Below are 18,243 nucleotides of genomic sequence, written 5' to 3'. Positions count from 1 at the left end.
CATGTAGGTTAGGAGGCCTGGGTAGCTAAGTGGTAAAAGACGCTGGCTACCACCCCTTGAGTTCGCTAGTTCGAATCCCAGGGCGTGCTGTGTGACTCCAGCCAGGTCTCCTAAGCAACCAAATTGGCCCAGTTGCTAGGGAGGGTAGAGTCACACGGGGTAACCTCCTCATGGTCGCTATAATGTGGTGCTTTCTTGGTGGGGCGTGTGGTGAGTTGAGCGTGGATGCCGCGGTGGATGGCGTGAAGCCTCCACACGCGCTATGTCTCCGTGGCAACGCGCTCAACAAGCCATGTGATAAGATGCATGGGTTGGCGGTCTCTGACGTGGAGGCAGCTGGGATTCGTCCTCCGCCACCCAGATTGAGGCGAATTACTATGCGACCACGAGGACTTAAAGCGATCTGGGAATTGGGCATTCCAAACTGGGTGAAAAAAGGGAAACCCCCCCAAAAAAAAAAACAAAAACAAAACATGTATGTTAACATGAGACCAGTGTGATAGGATCGCTTACTACACTGGTCAGTGGAAAGTAATAGCTATTTTTTCTCCAGTGACTCCTGTCATGACCATGTAAATCTGATAATCTGGGTAAATTTGGCAAGATACATGTAAAAGATACCAGAGAGTTAGATGGTATAACTTGTAATGTGATGTAATGTAAATAGTGTATATACAGTATCAGTGGCGGGCCGTGCATTTAAAGTCTAGGCCTTCAGTGTGATTCATGCCATTAAGAAAACACAGTTTCACAATGAATAAGACACCCTATGCCTTTAGGCATCATACATTACGTAGCAGTCAACTAATAATACCAATTGACATTTTAAAAACACGTCAACGCACAAAAGCCAGAACTTGAAGCAACACTTAATGGTCAAGCAAGCCTAATTTTAACCGCAGCATGATGTTTTGTGTATGAACGTCAAAAATCATAATTTTTCATATGAATCTACCAAGGAGGTCTATAATACCTGCAAAAATCGATCTAATAATATTTATGATTTAAATGTTGCTTGCAATAAATTTCATTTCGTCAGGGTACACGGTTATGCTGCGTTCCATTCAAGTTGGATGTGGGATATTCCTACTTGATATCTCCGACCATAAATGCATTCCATTCCCCGATATTCGGAACTGCAACGCTCCCGTTAGCTTAGCAGGAGTTTGACTCTCATTAGAGATGTCTCCTAGCAACCCAACTGATAAACAATGCTGCAGCACTAGCATTTGTGCTTCAGGTTTACGATTATCTAAAGAGATTATGTTTTATACACCCGTTTCTGCAGGCATTTGTTAAACAAGCTTTAATATCGTGTAATGTGGAAACAAACTCATTTATTGATATTACTTAATAAAGTGAATGTTTATCACTTACTTTGTATATCTCCCTGAGTGGCGACATGTTTGTGTGACATCATGCACCTGCATCTCGACAAAATCGGAGTTGAGAATTTCTGCACGAGCCTACAACTTGTAATTCTGACTTCAAGATGCATTCCATTGCACTTTTCCTAGTAGGAAGTTGTAAAATCTGACTTTCTAAGTTGAATGGAATGCAGCACTACTTTTCAAAACTTGATCCGACACTGACTGCTCCAGCAGTCTAATTTACACTTAGGAAACTCCTGATGTTGCTATAGCAATGCAAAAAGCACTTACCAATTTACTTGAAGTGAAAAACAATCTTTCATGATTAATAAATTAAACAATCACACGGTCATGCACAACATCTGGTGTTTTTAAATCCATAAGGATCTCTTTCTCGATGGTGATGAGGCAGTGATGACAGTCAACTCATCAGCAAGATCTCACGCTCTTTGCTTTCAAATTACGTACATCACTTAAAGCATGATTGTGTCACTCAAGGCCAGCTAGAAGGCCTCGACCGGGAAATATCCTAAAGATCACACCCACCAAGAACAAATAAATAAATCTGATTGGCTGATGAATCAGACAATCTGACTTTAGTTGCTCATTCATTAGCACTGTTGAGGGATTCTGTGGAAATTCTGAAGGCCTGAGGGGGTGGAGCTCAAACTCACACGCTGCTTCGGTTTTGGCCATGTGATATGTGAAACAGTTGTCACACTTCACTTGTAAGCATGTGAAGTTTTCTCCATTGTTTTCTCTATTTGTTTGTAGGTTAAGAGTGGAAAGCGATTAAAAATACATAGGCAAAAAGGTGATTGAGAATGAAAGGATGAAAAATATTTATCTATTTGGCATGTTAAGCCAGCAGAGAAGGCTTTGCTGGCCCTGAGAATTCGCCACTATACAGTATATGCAATATGTAAATATGCATGTAATGTGTTATGTATTTGTAATACATTAGCAGTTTATCCACCTAGAATAGTACCATCTCAAAAAGACGATATACAACTTTACAGAGCAAATAACACACATTTCTGTACAGACTTCCATTGTATGAGCATTACTGTGAACACGATTTGTGATTGTTTTTACAAACTTAGGGATGATATATTGCTTTCAAATCATGTCTTTTTAAAATTTCATCAAGACTTACTTTGTATATTTAGTCTGCTTGTGTCAAGGTGTTTTTATTGTCATATACTGATCTGAAATAATGCATTATTTTTTATTACGTTTGTATATTAAGATGTCTAAATACAAAAAGTCCTTCACTAATACACCTCAGAGTGACATTTGAGGGGATTTTACTCTTATGGAAAGATACTGTCAAACAAGAGGGGTCACAAAGAACAACTGTACATGACTTTTTTTTTCCTGATACAAAATTCTGATTTGCTTTTTTTTTTTTTTTTTGAAAAGCTTTTAAGTGCATAACATGTTTATTGTTTTTACTTTGCCCCAAGCATCCCTCCTACCATTATTCCCGAAAACAAAAGGAAATGAGCTGCTCCATATCCTGTAGACAGATCCATCGCTTTCAACTTCTTATTGGAAATGGAGTGGAGGGAGATGGAAAACACATGGAAAATACCTCTCACAGAGCAACTGAGCACACAGAAAGCTGACAAAATATAATAATAATAATAATATATTAATTCCGTTAATACATTTCTTAATTGTAATAAAAATACATAGATGATAACATAATACAATAAAACATTATATAACACCTTAAATTATACAGCAATAATTGTATTATTTATAATAAAAATATATAGATTCTTTTAAAGAACACAGAATGATTAAACTCCAGATAAAATCTAAACTCACCTGGTAAAAACACTTACAATGGAAGTCTATGGCACAAGACATTGCACTGGAATACATAAATGATGAAATAACGTGGACTGACATTACCATCGATTGATATTCTCAGAGCTTATGGCAGGTCTGTCTTTAATTATTTTATATTTAACTATATTAAAAATCAAATCCTCTATAGAAAAATTTAAGTGATTTTTACTTCTGGAACCCGACTATTGCACTCTTTAGTGATGCTTGACTTGGCAAACCCAACTAATTAAGCAAACACAACAAACACAGAGGTGCAGGCGATATGTTGTGTAGTATTTTAGGTCACCATCTATAAACCGACAGAGATATGAGGGCCATGTGCGTCAAAATCGCCCATCCTCCCCTGCTAAAGGGTTACAGATGTCTTCCCAGAAGATCCAGGTCTGTTAATGGTCAGAAACACCGTGGACAAGAGCCACTGAATGACTAGAACGTCAAAAGTTGCTTCTTTAGTTAAACGTCCTACAACACGGTCAAAAACGTACAACCGCTATCGGCAATTCTATGCAAACTAAAACGGATTTGAATGATCGACTGAACAGTGATAATTTTTTATCAACTTTGTGATCAACTTTCTTTGCACTCTTGCCAAGTGTACATTAATGGAATCAAAGCACTCAGGGGGTTGGGTCTACTTTCCTCAATTCCTGTATAGTTCAGATGGAACTAGGTTCAGAAATCTACTTTTCCATTAAGGGGCAATATTTGAGTTCCAGGGGCAATCTATTCTATCCTTATAAAAATGACCCTGTCATCCTTTTATTTTATAATTTAAACAATTAATTCAAAAACAATTTGCACAGAGCCCCTGTTAATTTCTGACCCTGGATGGAACTCTAGACAGAGAGATGGAGATGTAACAGGTGTTTAAGTGTCTCTCTTCACTATGCAGCTGGTACACAAAGCATTTTTGCTATTTCTGCCTTTCTTGTCAAATGTTCTGTATTATGACTAATGATGGAGTGCCACGATATGAAAGGCATCAAAACTATAGCCTAGATTGCTCCATGCTCCATTGCTCATGCAATGTTAAAATCTTTGTTAATTATAAACAGAAGCGATAGTTTTATCACGTCACTCGCTTACGGATACGCGGTATAACGCAATTTGCATGTCAAATTAACAAGTTTAGAAAAGTTTATACATATGTAACATCTTAAGTTCAGTAACTAAGCAACAAAGCGCTCCCTCACTGCGCGCACTCACACTAAACTCAAGTGCTCAACGCGCTGCTTGACAGCTGCACAAGAGGGAGAGATTTACTCGCGCATCTTCTGGAATTACAGTTTGATATAAAAACAAGTTTATTGATTTGATTTGTTCATCTGTATCTATTGGTTTAATACTTTGCAGCTGCAATGTAAAATGAATAAAAGTGTGTTATGAACATGGGACTTGCGGGAATGATTAAAATTGTGCACAATCGGAGAATAGCGTGAAGCCTCCACACACGCTATGTCTTCGCGGTAACGTGCTCAACAAGCCACGTGATAAGATGTGCGGATTGACGGTCTCAGATGCGGAAGCAATTGAGATTCGTCCTCCGCCACCCGGACTAAGGCGGGTCACTATGCCACCACGAGGACTTAGAGCGCATTGGGAATTGGGCATTCCAAATTGGGGTGAAAAATAAATAAATAAATAAAAATAGTGCACTATATCAGCAATCCCAGGCACTAACTGTATAAATTCACTATTTTCTGCTTGATAAGACCGATCAGGGAGCTCTTTGTTTTCAAACGTTCCCAGTGATGGCTTCATGGTGTAAGTTAGATCTGGAACAACTGGTCAATAAACCTCTGCACCCTAAGGCCACAAACATACTCTGTGCAATTTTATGAACGCAGACATGACTGTTTGGTCAACGCAACGAGTTACGTTATTCAGACAGCTTTAACTAACCTGTGCTGCAAGATTCTCTTTAAAGTGTCATTGTGCCATGATAATAGTTGACCTAAATGTGAAACTGACCATTTAAGCTAATAAAATGGAAAAGACGTAAGCGTTTACGTACACATAAGGCCAAAGTATACTTCGGTTTTTCACATTCTAGATTGGATTGTTCACAGTACTGTACTAAAAGGGTATCACAAAGCAGTCATAGTACGCATTCGTGGAACGCATACGTATTCGCTCATGGTCAAAATAGTATACATTAAAAAGCTGAGTGCTCGACTGTGTGCGAGACGAAACGACACACGAAAAAATGAAGTATACCTGAGCCTTAACATATCACATAACACACATTTTGGCTACACTGAAAATGCAATGCGTACTGCCATTACATTGTGATTTGCGTACTGACACATTTTAGAACAACGATGCGGAAAAATCAAGCTTGTATATCTAGAAGAATTTGCGTACATATATTTTTTTATATTAATAAAATGAAGACAATTTACGCTAAAGCGTCCATTGTGGCAACACTAAGAATGCAATGGTACTTGTGCTGCATTGCGACTTGTGTTCGGACACATTTTGGAACACAATGAAACAAAATTGAGCTGGTGTAGATTGAAGCATTTGCATTCACATATTTTTATGCTAATAAAATAAAGATGACAATTTATGCAATAGTGCCCATTTTGTAAATATTGAGAAAGCAATACATTCCTACGTTATATTATGTATTGCATTCTGCCACATTTAGGAACACAACAAAGTGTGAAATGAAGCTTGTGTAGCTAGAAGCATTTGCGTACACATTCAGTTCTTGTATGCTAAAATAATTGAGACAATTTATGTTGTAGCGCCCATTGCGGCAACACTGAGAATGCAATGAGCACTTGTGATGCTTTGGGAATTGCGTTCTGGCACATTTTGGAACACAAGGATACATGAAACTGTGCTTGTTTAGCTAAAAGCATTTGCGTTCACATACTTTTATGCAAATAAAATGAAGACAATTTACGCTGTAGTGCCCATTATGGCAACATTAAGAATGCAATGCGTACTGGCGTTACAATGTGATTTGCGTGCTGACACATTTTAGAACAACGATGCAGAAAATCAAGCTCGTATCTCTAGAAGCATTTCCGTTCACATACTTGCCGAAAGTATGTTTTGAGCAGAAAGGCACAGGCAACTGTGTGCAATCTTTTTAAATGCCTAGTTCTGGCCTCAAACAAATGCAGAGGAGCAAAGTCTAGATCCTGAGTACCATAAATAACAGACATTTCTATGTACTGGATATGTGTGAGGCCAGAGGCCTTCACCTCTGAAAGCCACACATCAGCTGTTGGTGTGTGCATGTTATTGTAGACGTCAATGAGCTTACTGCGCACTTCATAACACTGGCCTTTGTCTGAAAACACCATTAAAAATCAATGGAGTACCATGTGTTTGAGTTACCAAACACAAGTACCACAGTTTTAACATAGAACACAGTATGTTTAAAGGTAAATTCATTAAAGCAGTCCAATTTGTAGAATCGCTTCCATTTAGATCAACCAATTCTGTCAAACTCTACAAAGCCATTGGTGTCCAGCTCACATGGCATTTCCTTCAAGTTTAATTGGTTTAATACATTTTATATCTGCAAGTCACAGAAGGATCTGAAGTGTTTTTGGGGAAAAAAAATCAAGCCTACAAAGAGACTTTTGTCTTGCGATGGCAGCTATCGGTGGAGAAGAAAGGGCCAGCCAGACACAACTCGGACCAATCAGCATCCAACAACTAGATCTTCATGTCTTTACAATTCACGCACAGGACCCGAAGTCCTTTCAGGCACAAGCAAAGAGTGTCCCGTGCCACCAGACTCCAGCATCTACACTCAAAACATTCAATGCAGAGCAAGAAGAATCAAGACTGGCCTTCGTCTTGACAAACACAAGTTATGTCTGCAAAACAGATAGAAGCAGGTTTGGGATTCAATTAAAGCGGCTTAATATCACTGCGAGCCAACAACTGTTGTTTTGTCAACCACCCCTGATGGGCTAGAAACATTGTCTTTACATTCCTAAATTGTCACCCAGCAGAAAATGTAAGCGCTGGGAAGAGGGGTACAAATTAATGACTCCTTTGGTCAACATTTCCCACAAACTGGGCCTGAATCTAGCACTGCTAACAGTGTTTAAAAAATGTAATATTGATAAGATAGCAAAGATTCATACATTGAGAAAAAGCTAGCACTCTTTGATGCAGCACATCTTGACTTCAATAGCAGTCAAGCAGGATTTTGTTTAATAAAACCTCCAGTCGCTATAGCAGAGGTGTTTAGTTTACAAAATGAATTGGATAAAGTGAGCGTTTCCAAAGAAACTGTTACATCACACCATACAACTGCTCGGTTTAACTGTTTATTTAGCATCATTACTGCTTGCAGAAAAATCAAACACTTGTCAAAAAACTAATAATTACTTCAGAATGTTAATAACGCAATCTTTGTTGCATGTTGTTGTGTTTTCCTGTTTTCATATGGGTGGATTTTTACAAAACCTCTCAAGAACATGTCCAGGATATATTTAACACATAATTAGAAGAAGACATAACAATATATATTTTGTTTTATATATAAGATTTTTTGCATTATGACATTATTTTCATGACAATTAAGCCCCCCCTCCCACACACACGCACACTTTATTTATTACCATAATGTGAAAAAAATTTATTACTTTAATGCCAAAAAACATGTAATTTCTGTAATGTGAAAAAATCTCATCCTGATTACTGTAATGCAAAAACAATCTCACTTATTACTATAATACGAAACAGTCTTACTCCAATACTGTAATGCAAAAAACACTCCTTAACGTAATGTGAAAAAAATCTCATTCCGTTTACTGTAATATGAAAAAAGTATCTCATTCTCATTACTGTACTGCAAAAAATATCGTCATCCTTTTATTGTAATGCCAAAAATGGTAGTCCTCATTACTGTAATGCAAAACAAATGTTATCCTCATTTCCATAATGCCCAAAAATAGACATCCTTATTATAGTAAAGAGAAAAATAATCGTCATTTTCATTACCGTAATGCGAAAAAATGTCTTTCATTACCATAATACAAAAAAATCTCACTCATTACCACGATGCAAAAAATATCAATCATTACCATTATGCAAAAAAAATCTCACTCCATTACCTTAATGCAAAAAACTCACTCACAGATATGATAGTTTAAATTTTCCTCAGTTATATAAATATATATACAGTATTTATATTTAGATATATAATTGAGGAAAAAGTTAAATAAAATCATAGGTAGTGTTTGTTCTACTGCCTTTAATTTAGGCAGATTTATAAAAATACAAAAAGTTGCAAAAAACATTGCATTACATTGAAAGAATTTTATTTAATGTTTTTAATAAACTGATTAATTTTTTTATGAAAATATAATAATAATCACCTTTGAGAATGATGAGAATACAAAAAACATTTGCATTTCACTAGTTTAGTACGGAATATTTGGTAAATCTGGCAAATAATCCTAACGTATGCTTCATTTCCTTCATGCAAAATACAATTTCTTATTACTTTCTTCTGATTTTGGGTTGAAATGTGACCAGCACATGTCCAGTCCAGACACAGAGAAAAAGTCTTGTGCAAAATTATCACAGAAAAAACGAGTGCACGTCTGGGTTTAGTTTTGGAATTTGTGAGCCACACCTGGCAGCAATAAAAACGTAAACTATTCACAGCTTATCTGCAACTTAATAGAGAAATAAAGACATCAACAAACCCTGAAGTAAACAGGGTTTTCATGCTTTGCATGGCATCAAAAGGAAGACTAATTGCAGACTGCCTTTACATGAAGAAAAAACTATAAACACTGTCATTCTTTTGCCTCTCTTGTTTGTATCAAAGCTGCTCTGGTATCTGTCCATCAGACTGATAGCGACAAAAAATTCAGTAAATCAGTCGATAGAATGTGGATGGTTATCTTTATTTACTTCCTGTTAGATTTAAGGGTGGGTGACATGAAATGGGTGACATTTCTATCACAGTTGTGCAAAATGATCAGCTGCCCCAATAATTTTACATTCAGACACGTTCATTATTTTTTCAATTACTTTTCCATAAAACGTATTGTGAAGTAGTGGGCTCTATGAGTGCGCTACATCTTATCCAATTTTCGTGGGCACGCTAATTCTAAGCGCAATTTTCGTGCCAGCGGAAAGTGCAAGTGGGTGTGGGTGGGAGTGTTTGTGCCATCTATGGATGTATTGAATGTTAATGAAGTGGCGCAAAGTGCAATTTGCTATATTTCTGAGAAATAGAAATAGAAGATGTTTCAAAAGCAGGTCTGTTTTCAGCGGAAAGTCTAAATTCAGTTCCTACATTTGCAGTTTCCACCAGCAGGTGGTAATAAATTTAATGTCCAAACTCTGAAAATATAGTGGAACATCAAATTACATCCCTGACAATCACTGTTGTAGCCGTTTAATGAAACTTTATGAAATTTATAAGATTTGTGCTAAATCATAGGTCATGATTTATTTTTAAATTATTATTATTATGTGTATTTTTACAATAGTATTTATGATCAGATTTATATTGGTATTTTTCCACCTGTTGTCGTATAGTGATTTTTAAGTCACTGCAAAAGGGACCAGTGAAAGAAGTTGGAGAGGGTAACATTTTTGGATTTGGTATGATTTTTTTGACCACTTAGTTATATTGAATATATTTTAATTTGAAATATTAATTTGAATTTAGAAATATTTTTGGTTTTTACCTTCATTTGGATTTTTTCATGTTTCAATAAATTAAATTGTTCAAAATCGACCAGTAGAGTGAAGTGCGTTCTGATATAATCACAGTTAATACTAGCCATGATTTGTGTGCCAGCAGCTGAAAATGATTAATTATACTTATATTCTCAATAATTTAATTAAAGGTACATCTGTATCCTGACGAAAATCACATGTTCTATGCTCATAAAAGGAGCGTGTCACTGTCATAGAAATATTTATATTCTTCTAATTTATTTCATACAGTCCATTTACACTACCAACTTCTTATAAATGTGCTGTCTTTGTTTAAATCATTGGTGTTTGACAGGGAATGGACTATATAATAGGACACAGATGGTGAAACAACCAGACAAGAAATTAAAATGCAATTTCTCTTTGTGCACGAAATTTCGCCAAACCCACTTGCACCTAGACTTAGCACATGCTTGCACAAAAATACCAAAACATCATGGCCATGCCCACTGACTTAGCACTTATGACTTAAAGTGTAGCGCTGCGCTTAACACTGGCGCTCTTAAAAAAGCGACTAGTATATCATTATTGATCAAAATTTTGGAGAATATATAAACATTTTTGCTTACAGCACCCACAGCTAATTGCATGCATAAAACACACACTGCTTTTTTCATTGCTATCAATCAACTCAACTCATTTCTGCACGGCTGAAGAGATATTCAAGTTCTAGCTTATTTAATTGCAAGTTGTAACAAGGATATCTAGAAAGCTGGTATGTTTGAGCATAAAGAGGGGGTTGTGTGATGCTGGAAAGGATACATGGTGCCTAACAGTGAGGGTGAACTAACAGCTGCAACCATCCAAAGAGGAAAACACAAGTCACATCAATGACGACAAAACTCACTTCCTCAACATGCTATTGTATTTTCAACTCATTTTGTATTGTGCACTCTAAAGACAAATAATTCCATATAACAAAAAAAAAAAAAAAAAAAAAAAAAAAGAGTTCTGGCAAACCCCTGTGGCAAATTTGACACATTATTTTTACATGCAAATAAGCTTTGCGGCAAACTCTTCATTGTCGCCAAAGGTTTGCTGCAGGTTCCCCACTACCTGTGGAGGGCTGCAAACTTCTGGCAATAATTTGTGGCAAATCACAAGCTCATTTGCATATGAAAATAATGAGTGGCAAATTTGCGGAAAGTTTGCCAGAACTCTCGATTTTTGTCTACAGGTGAAGTTTAAAGATCCACATTGAAAATCCACGATTCAAAATCTAATTTAAAACTGGAGTTAGGGCTGGGCGATATGGCAAAAAAAATAAAATCTTGATTTATTTTCAAACTTGAGGACGATTTACGATTCTCAAATTGATTTTCCTACATTTATAGGTATGTTTCAAAAAAGTAACTCCAACATGATTCAAATAACATGTTCCTTATTAGAATTCAAGGCAACCTGGTTAGAAAAATCGACATTTTTTTCATTATAGAAAACAAAGGTGTGTAACAGAAATGCACAAAAAATGTGCAGCACACAGAAAGTTGTCAACAGAGTAAAAGTAAAATAAACTGGGGGGCCTGGGTAGCTCAGCGAGTATTTACACTGACTACCACCCCTGGAGTCACGAGTTCAAATCCAGGGTGTGCTGAGTGACTCCAGCCAGGTCTCCTAAGCAACCAAATTGGCCCGGTTGCTAGGGAGGGTAGAGTCACATGGAGTAACCTCCTTGTGGTCGTGATTAGTGGTTCTCACTCTCAATGGGGCGCCTGGTAAGTTGTGTGTGGATCACGGAGAGTAGCATGAGCCTCCACATGCTGTGAGTCTCCGCGGTGTCATGCACAGTGAGCCACGTGATAAGATGCGCAGATTGACTGTCTCAGAAGCGGAGGCAACTGAGACTTGTCCTCCGCCACCCGGATTGAGGTGAGTAACCGTGCCACCACGAGGACCTACTAAGTAGTGGGAATTGGGCATTCCAAATTGGGGAGAAAAGGGGATAAATAAAAAATACAATTAATTTATCTAAATCTAATTTATTTAAAATAACACTGATGTTCAGAAATAATAGTATAAAATATGAAAACTACAAAATACCTCAAAGCCAATTTAGGTATTATTTTTATCTAAATCAAGTCCATCTAGAAAGTTGTCTAGAAATCAATATCTAGAAATAGTCATGTAGTATTACTAGAAAGTATTTTAGTACATCAATCAATTTGTATGTATAACCATAAACACCTGCAGATAGAGTCCAGATATCAGAAAAATGTCAAAGTAGTTGAAAACGCAAGAAGCAAAAAGCTCAGTTTAAAATAATGACGTCAGTCAGTGCTGTGAGCATGCGGCGCCCTCTAGCGATACACGCTGATCAGAGCAGCAAAATGAAACAATATCGCTGTTTGTCAAAATGATCACTTCACTTCCTAAATGTTGGCTATAAATGCAGTACATTTGAAACACGTCACAAAACAAAACAATATTTAGTGATCTATCTGAATCATCATGGTAAACGGAGATGTAGATGATTCTATCCATTATATGATGAGGCACCCATAACTGTCACGTATGTTCTAACACTATTATAATCACATACATTTCTGTTGACATCTACTTCATGACTTACACAATTTACACAGAACATAGTTATTGTTTGATTAAGCCGGTGTAAACATGCATGATGGACGAAGTCTACCTACAATTGCTCTGTACAATCGTACTGGAAATATTACCGGCTTTTATATTGGTCTCCGTGTTGTTAACCTATGTTACATTGGAGCGCGCAGTCGCGCATATTTCCACACATGTTCAGCTTATCAGATTGAGGGTGGCATCAAGCCAAGTGCTGTGAACATCTGTTTTTCTCTTTTCTAATAAGCCATTGATGGATTGACAGTAAAGTACTTAATATTTTCAGCAATATTTATTTCACCACAATTATTACCTTTTTTGTCAGTGTACTGTCTTTAAAGCAAAAGTGGGGCATACCAAACTCTAAGAAATTATTGTTAATTTTTCAGTTCAACGTTTCACTTAAATTATTGTGCTGATACAGTCCGTAATGAAAAAATCTATGTACCGGTATTCAGTTAGATATATATGAAATTAAAGCATTTTCACTCAAGTTATTTAGACTTTTGGACCCCACTGCATATTACAAAGTAGGTAGGAACAGAAAATAAGCATTTATTCACATACCGAGGTGCTTTGAAAAGCATTGGCCTCGGAGGCGTGCACTAACGGGGGGCTCAGTCTGAGCTGAGAGTGATTATTACTGACAGGTCGGCTTTGGTTTTACTGACTGTTTAATTGCAGGGCGGTGTGGAACTCATGTCTGCAGCTATGTAGGTGGCGTAGGTGTCCGCTGAATGTGTGGCAAGCTTTGGCACGTTTCTCACCACTTTACACAAGAGAGATTTGGGTAAAAAGATGAAGGGAAGGCAGGACTTTAGAATCACCTTACTATACCTTAATTTATGCTAAATAAATTTTATGTGGCTCGTTGTATGTTTCTCGGCAGTTTCCTGGTAAAATTAACAATAAAACAACAATTCACACAAATCACGAGTAAATGGCAGAATATCAGTTCATAAACAGATGACACATTTTACAAAATTTATTTTGCGGTCAAATTGCATGGTAGCTCAACTGATAGAGCTTTGCACTTGCGACATAAAGGACCAGGGTACGAGTCCTGAAGAGCATGCAAGTCGATACGTGAGCCGAAAGTGTCGCAGACACCACAAAATGATGCGGTTGCTTCAGCACTTGTGTTTTAATCTCACATTTGTTGATCTGACACTTTCGGTTAAGTTTAAGTTTAAGGTAAAGGGTAGGGAGGTAGGTTTTGTTGATTAAAAACCTCATCTGTTTGTGAGAACGTTTAACTCGCTTTATGCGCCATACAGTGGACGTTTCACCTCGGAACTGCTACAAAACGCATAATGAACCACGCAATTTAATTTTTTAAATCGCCACAGCACAGTCACGTAATTTTAATGAGATCAGGTTGATTTAATTAGATGCGAATTAAAAAAGGCAGTGAGGGACAGATGTACAGTCCATTCTATAGCTTGTGCCATCAGTCACGTTTAATACACAATGTGTTTTTTGTCCACTGTTATTTGTCCAACGACATATTTTCTATGATTTGTCAGCTGTACCATAGATACACAACAGAGCAACTCATTGAAATTAAATATAGCGTCTAGCCTGACTTAGGTCCATTGAGTCATTTGAAATGGCACCTGAATAATCAAAATCAACAAATGATCAAAGCACTTTCATGATGCAGCTCTGCCAAGCTAAAGCTCCTCAGTTCATATTGATTTAGCAGATGCTATTATGCACAAATAACAGCCAAGGAATTAACTAATAGTGGGGTAGAAGTAACTAGTTTAACATATTGCCAAGGCCAGCAAATAAGATTTTAACACACTAAAGTGTTTTAATCTAAACTTTTATCATCTGAATACAACCAAAGACCCTCCCATCAGGAACACAACCTTCTATTCTGAGTTAATCTCTGTACCAACCCCACAGTCGAAGTCCCACTGAGCTGATCACAACCCCGGTGACTAAATCAACTCTACTGAATCAGATAAAAATGTCCCCAGGGCCACAGAAGAATAGTCATCTCGTTCCTGAAAAGAGGGCAGTCAAAACACACATTTACATTGAGACACACTGGAGATATGCTAAACACATCCTTATCAAGGTGACAAAGAGCCTTAATCACAGGTCTGGTGTGTCAAACGTGTCTTGCACGTGACAGTTAGCGAGACCGGGTGTTTTGTGTCTTTGTGATCCACACCCAGATACTGTCGGTGTGCGTGTGTGTGTGTGTGTGTTTCCGGCCCACACCTTCCACATTAATCTGTTCATAGGTCAAAAGGAACCTAAATATCACTGCAGAGATTTCACCAGTGTGAACGCACACTGATTGAGAGCAGAAACTGGTTTAGATAGCACACACTGGTGTGGACAGCTTGTCCCTAAAAACAAACACTGTGATTATATGATGATGCTTCAAAATGAACTGACATTAAATATACAAGTACTGTATGTTAATAATATGTTAATATTCAGTACACAAATAAATATGAATAAACAATGGTTAAAAAAAATAGGCAGGCATTAAGCAAGCACATAAATAAACAAATAAAAATTAAAGTAAAATAATTAATATAATTATTTATTTATTTTACTTTTTAAAATAGAGTTAGAAAAAAATAATTACAAAAATATACACTAAAATAATGCAAATTAAGTAATAAAGCAACTAAACAGGCCTAAATAAAATGAAAAATAAAGCAAGTAAATAAATAGTTAACCAATAAAAGTTAAATAAATTAATTACTAAAAAATGAGGTATTCCTTTTTCATTATTTTATAAAAGGTCATATAAAGCTAGCAACTAAATGAACAAATGCATAAATAAATGCTAAAATAAAGCAAATAAATAAAAGCCACAAAGCAGGCATAAATAAAGGGTTAACAAAGCAAACAAATAGACAAACAGTAAGTTTGCAAATGAATAAACTTAAAAGTAAATAAATTACAAAAACTCTTACTTTTTCTTTATTTTAAAAAAGTAAAACAAAGTTAGCAAATAAATAAACAATCACTAAAACAGCAAGCCTAAATAAAAGGGAAAAGAAAACAAATAAAGCAACCAAGCAGGCCTCAATAAATTTAAAATAAAATAAATAAAGTAAAATAAACTTAACAAATAAATGTTATGTAGAATAAAGTAATCAAATTATTACTTTAAGATTAAAATAAGCAAATAAGAATGCAAACAATTAAAGCAACCAAGCAGGGCTAAATAAAAGGTCAAATAAAGCAAACAATAATAATAATAATAATAATAAAGTAAATCAGCACGACGTTCAGAAAGCGAGAAAGATCATATATGTTCCAGCAACCGAATTTCATGTCAGATCGTGTAAATCGAGTTCTGGAATGTTGTGAGCGCATGAATAATTAATGCTGCACTTACTTGAGAAAATACTTCTGTCCGTTGGGAGTGTAGGCCATTTCCCAGCCCGGCGGCAGCGGCAGCTCTTCGAGCACATCGAACGACTGGTGTCGGATATGAGTGTGATGACGGCCGGGGGTCACAGCACTCAGCGCGCCCGTCGACAGCTGCAGGGATGCCGGGGACGAATGCGAGCGGACGTGCTGCGCCTGGAGCCGCGGCGGGTGGCTGCCCGAGTCCGTGCTGGACTGCCGGGAGTGAGAGCCTGAGTCCGGCTCTTTAAAGAACGACTCGGGCAGATGTTTGTTCCTCCAGGAGCTGGGCTTCGGGTTCATGACCGAGTTAAAAAGCGCCTCCAGGTCCGTGTCAGGGTCTTTGGCGACATGGATCACCTGCTGGCCCGGCAACGGCTGGAGAGGGTTACCGCTCATTTTGTTAGATATACAAACAAAACAAAACAAATCCTAGTAGAAACGATGAAATATATGCGATGAAAATCCTGAACCTCTTTGGTCAGGCCTGTTTCTTTCTCTTTTTTTTTCTTTCTTTCTTTCTTTCTTTGCTAAAAGTTGTTTTGGCCCTCTAAAAAGTTTTTAAAAGTCTGTAAAAAGTTGTCATAAAGCTAAAACAGTTGATGTCATAATGTTCCACATATGAATTTTTCCAGAAATATTCCTCCGCTCTGCAACTTTCCTGCGTCCACTGACTGAGTTTCTAACCCGTTGGAAAGTTTGTAAACTCAACCTCCCTCCCTCTCTGCGGCTCTAGTGTCAGCTCATGAATATTTAATGAGACATGAGCTCATGAATAATTAATTAAGATACAAAAGAACATGACTGGATTATTTGTGGATTATCCAGAACTAATTACTAAACAACTGCAGAAGTAAACTTTACTTTTTATGTTTAAACTTTATCTTTATTTAAAATTTATTTTAAAAGGTTCAATTATTTTAAACTTTATTTTCGTAGGAAACGTTTACTTTAAGAAGAACCTAAGATAAGTATCTAAACATTTTCTTGAAATCCCTTACATTTTAGCATTTTAGCTTTTAATAAAATGATTAATTAAATAGGATATTATTAACGAATCAAAGTACAAGTTAAATTTCAATAATAAAGTTTAAATACATTTTTTAATTAATTGTGAATAATACATTGTACGTTTTTTTTTCTTCTTTTTTTTATTTATTTTTTATTTATTTTTTTTACAAATGTTGTGGCACATTATTCTCAAAATCCACAACTAATTCATTTTACGCATATGCTTTTATCCAGACTTACCGAACATAGTTATTTAATGCGTAAGATATTTAGCCATTGCTTTTGAAAAAAAAAGTAAAATAAGGTTAGCAAATAAATAAAAGAGAACATAAATTTCTTTCTTTCTTTCTTTCTTTCTTTCTTTCTTTATTTATAAACATTTAAAAAGTTAACAAATAAATAAACAATTATTATCCAGGCCAAATTACTTAGCAACTGCACAAGTAAACTATAAAAAATATTTTTATTATTTATTATTATTAGTGTATTTAAATGTTATAATTTAAATAAATATATTTATATGTTTAATATTTTATTTTAAACGTTGTTTTATTATAATTAACTTTATTTTGTATTAAACTTTTTTTTATTTTAAACTATGTTTATTTTTATGTTTATTATTATTCTTGAAATGCCTAAAGTGTAATTAGGAAAATGTGTAGATTTAAATAAAGAAAATAGTTTTTTTTTCTTCATTAATTATAATCATTAATAAATATAATATTATTAATTAATTTACAAGCTAATTTAATCTTAATACAATTTAAAGCTAATTTATTAATAAAGTTTAGTTAACATTTGAAATAATACAACATACATTGTAAATAAATGATACATTTACCTATAAATAATACTTTAATTTGTATGTTACATTTTACATTTGATTGCAAATGCTTATTTGCTCAAAAACCACATCTATCCTTTTTTACAATTAATGCTTTCATCCAGAATTACCCAGCATAGTTATTTAATCTGTTAGATGTTTAGCCTTTGCTTTTAAAACACAAAAGTGATGTTTTCTGACAACAAAAAAGAAGACACCTTTTGGAGCTGGTTCAGCCCTTAAAAACATTCAATTTTCACTTAGTTCTTTAGATTTTAATTTGCTTGCAAAATATTGTCAGGGTAAGATATGGGTCAGATGTGTTGTGAAGCCATTTATCAGGTCAACCGTTAATCCTCCTCTCACACCCAATCCACCCAGAATCCAGTGTTCTAGTTTGTTGACATTTTTAGTCACACCTCAATCATTATAACTGTCGCTGGAGATGTTCATGTGTGAAGACAGTCATTTGACACATGAATGAATCCAATGACTCACAGAATTGCTGGTCATTGT

At 35.8% G+C, this 18,243-nt stretch overlaps 1 protein-coding gene across 2 annotated transcripts in view; it reads right to left on the bottom strand.

The window, feature by feature from the left end:
- The window catches only part of LOC127438714 (WW domain-containing transcription regulator protein 1-like), a 67,214-nt gene extending 50,640 nt beyond the window's left edge, over positions 1 to 16,574 (bottom strand). For both annotated transcript variants that reach the window (XM_051694527.1, XM_051694528.1), the window contains exon 1: positions 15,883 to 16,574. In XM_051694527.1, coding sequence (XP_051550487.1) covers positions 15,883 to 16,292 — 410 coding nt within the window. In that variant the 5' untranslated portion in view covers positions 16,293 to 16,574. The remainder of the gene's footprint in view (positions 1 to 15,882) is intronic.
- Between the last annotated feature and the right edge of the window lie 1,669 nt (positions 16,575 to 18,243).

Source organism: Myxocyprinus asiaticus, chromosome 50, assembly GCF_019703515.2.
Source record: "Myxocyprinus asiaticus isolate MX2 ecotype Aquarium Trade chromosome 50, UBuf_Myxa_2, whole genome shotgun sequence".
NCBI lineage: Eukaryota > Metazoa > Chordata > Actinopteri > Cypriniformes > Catostomidae > Myxocyprinus > Myxocyprinus asiaticus.
This window is presented reverse-complemented; position numbering and strand designations above follow the sequence as displayed.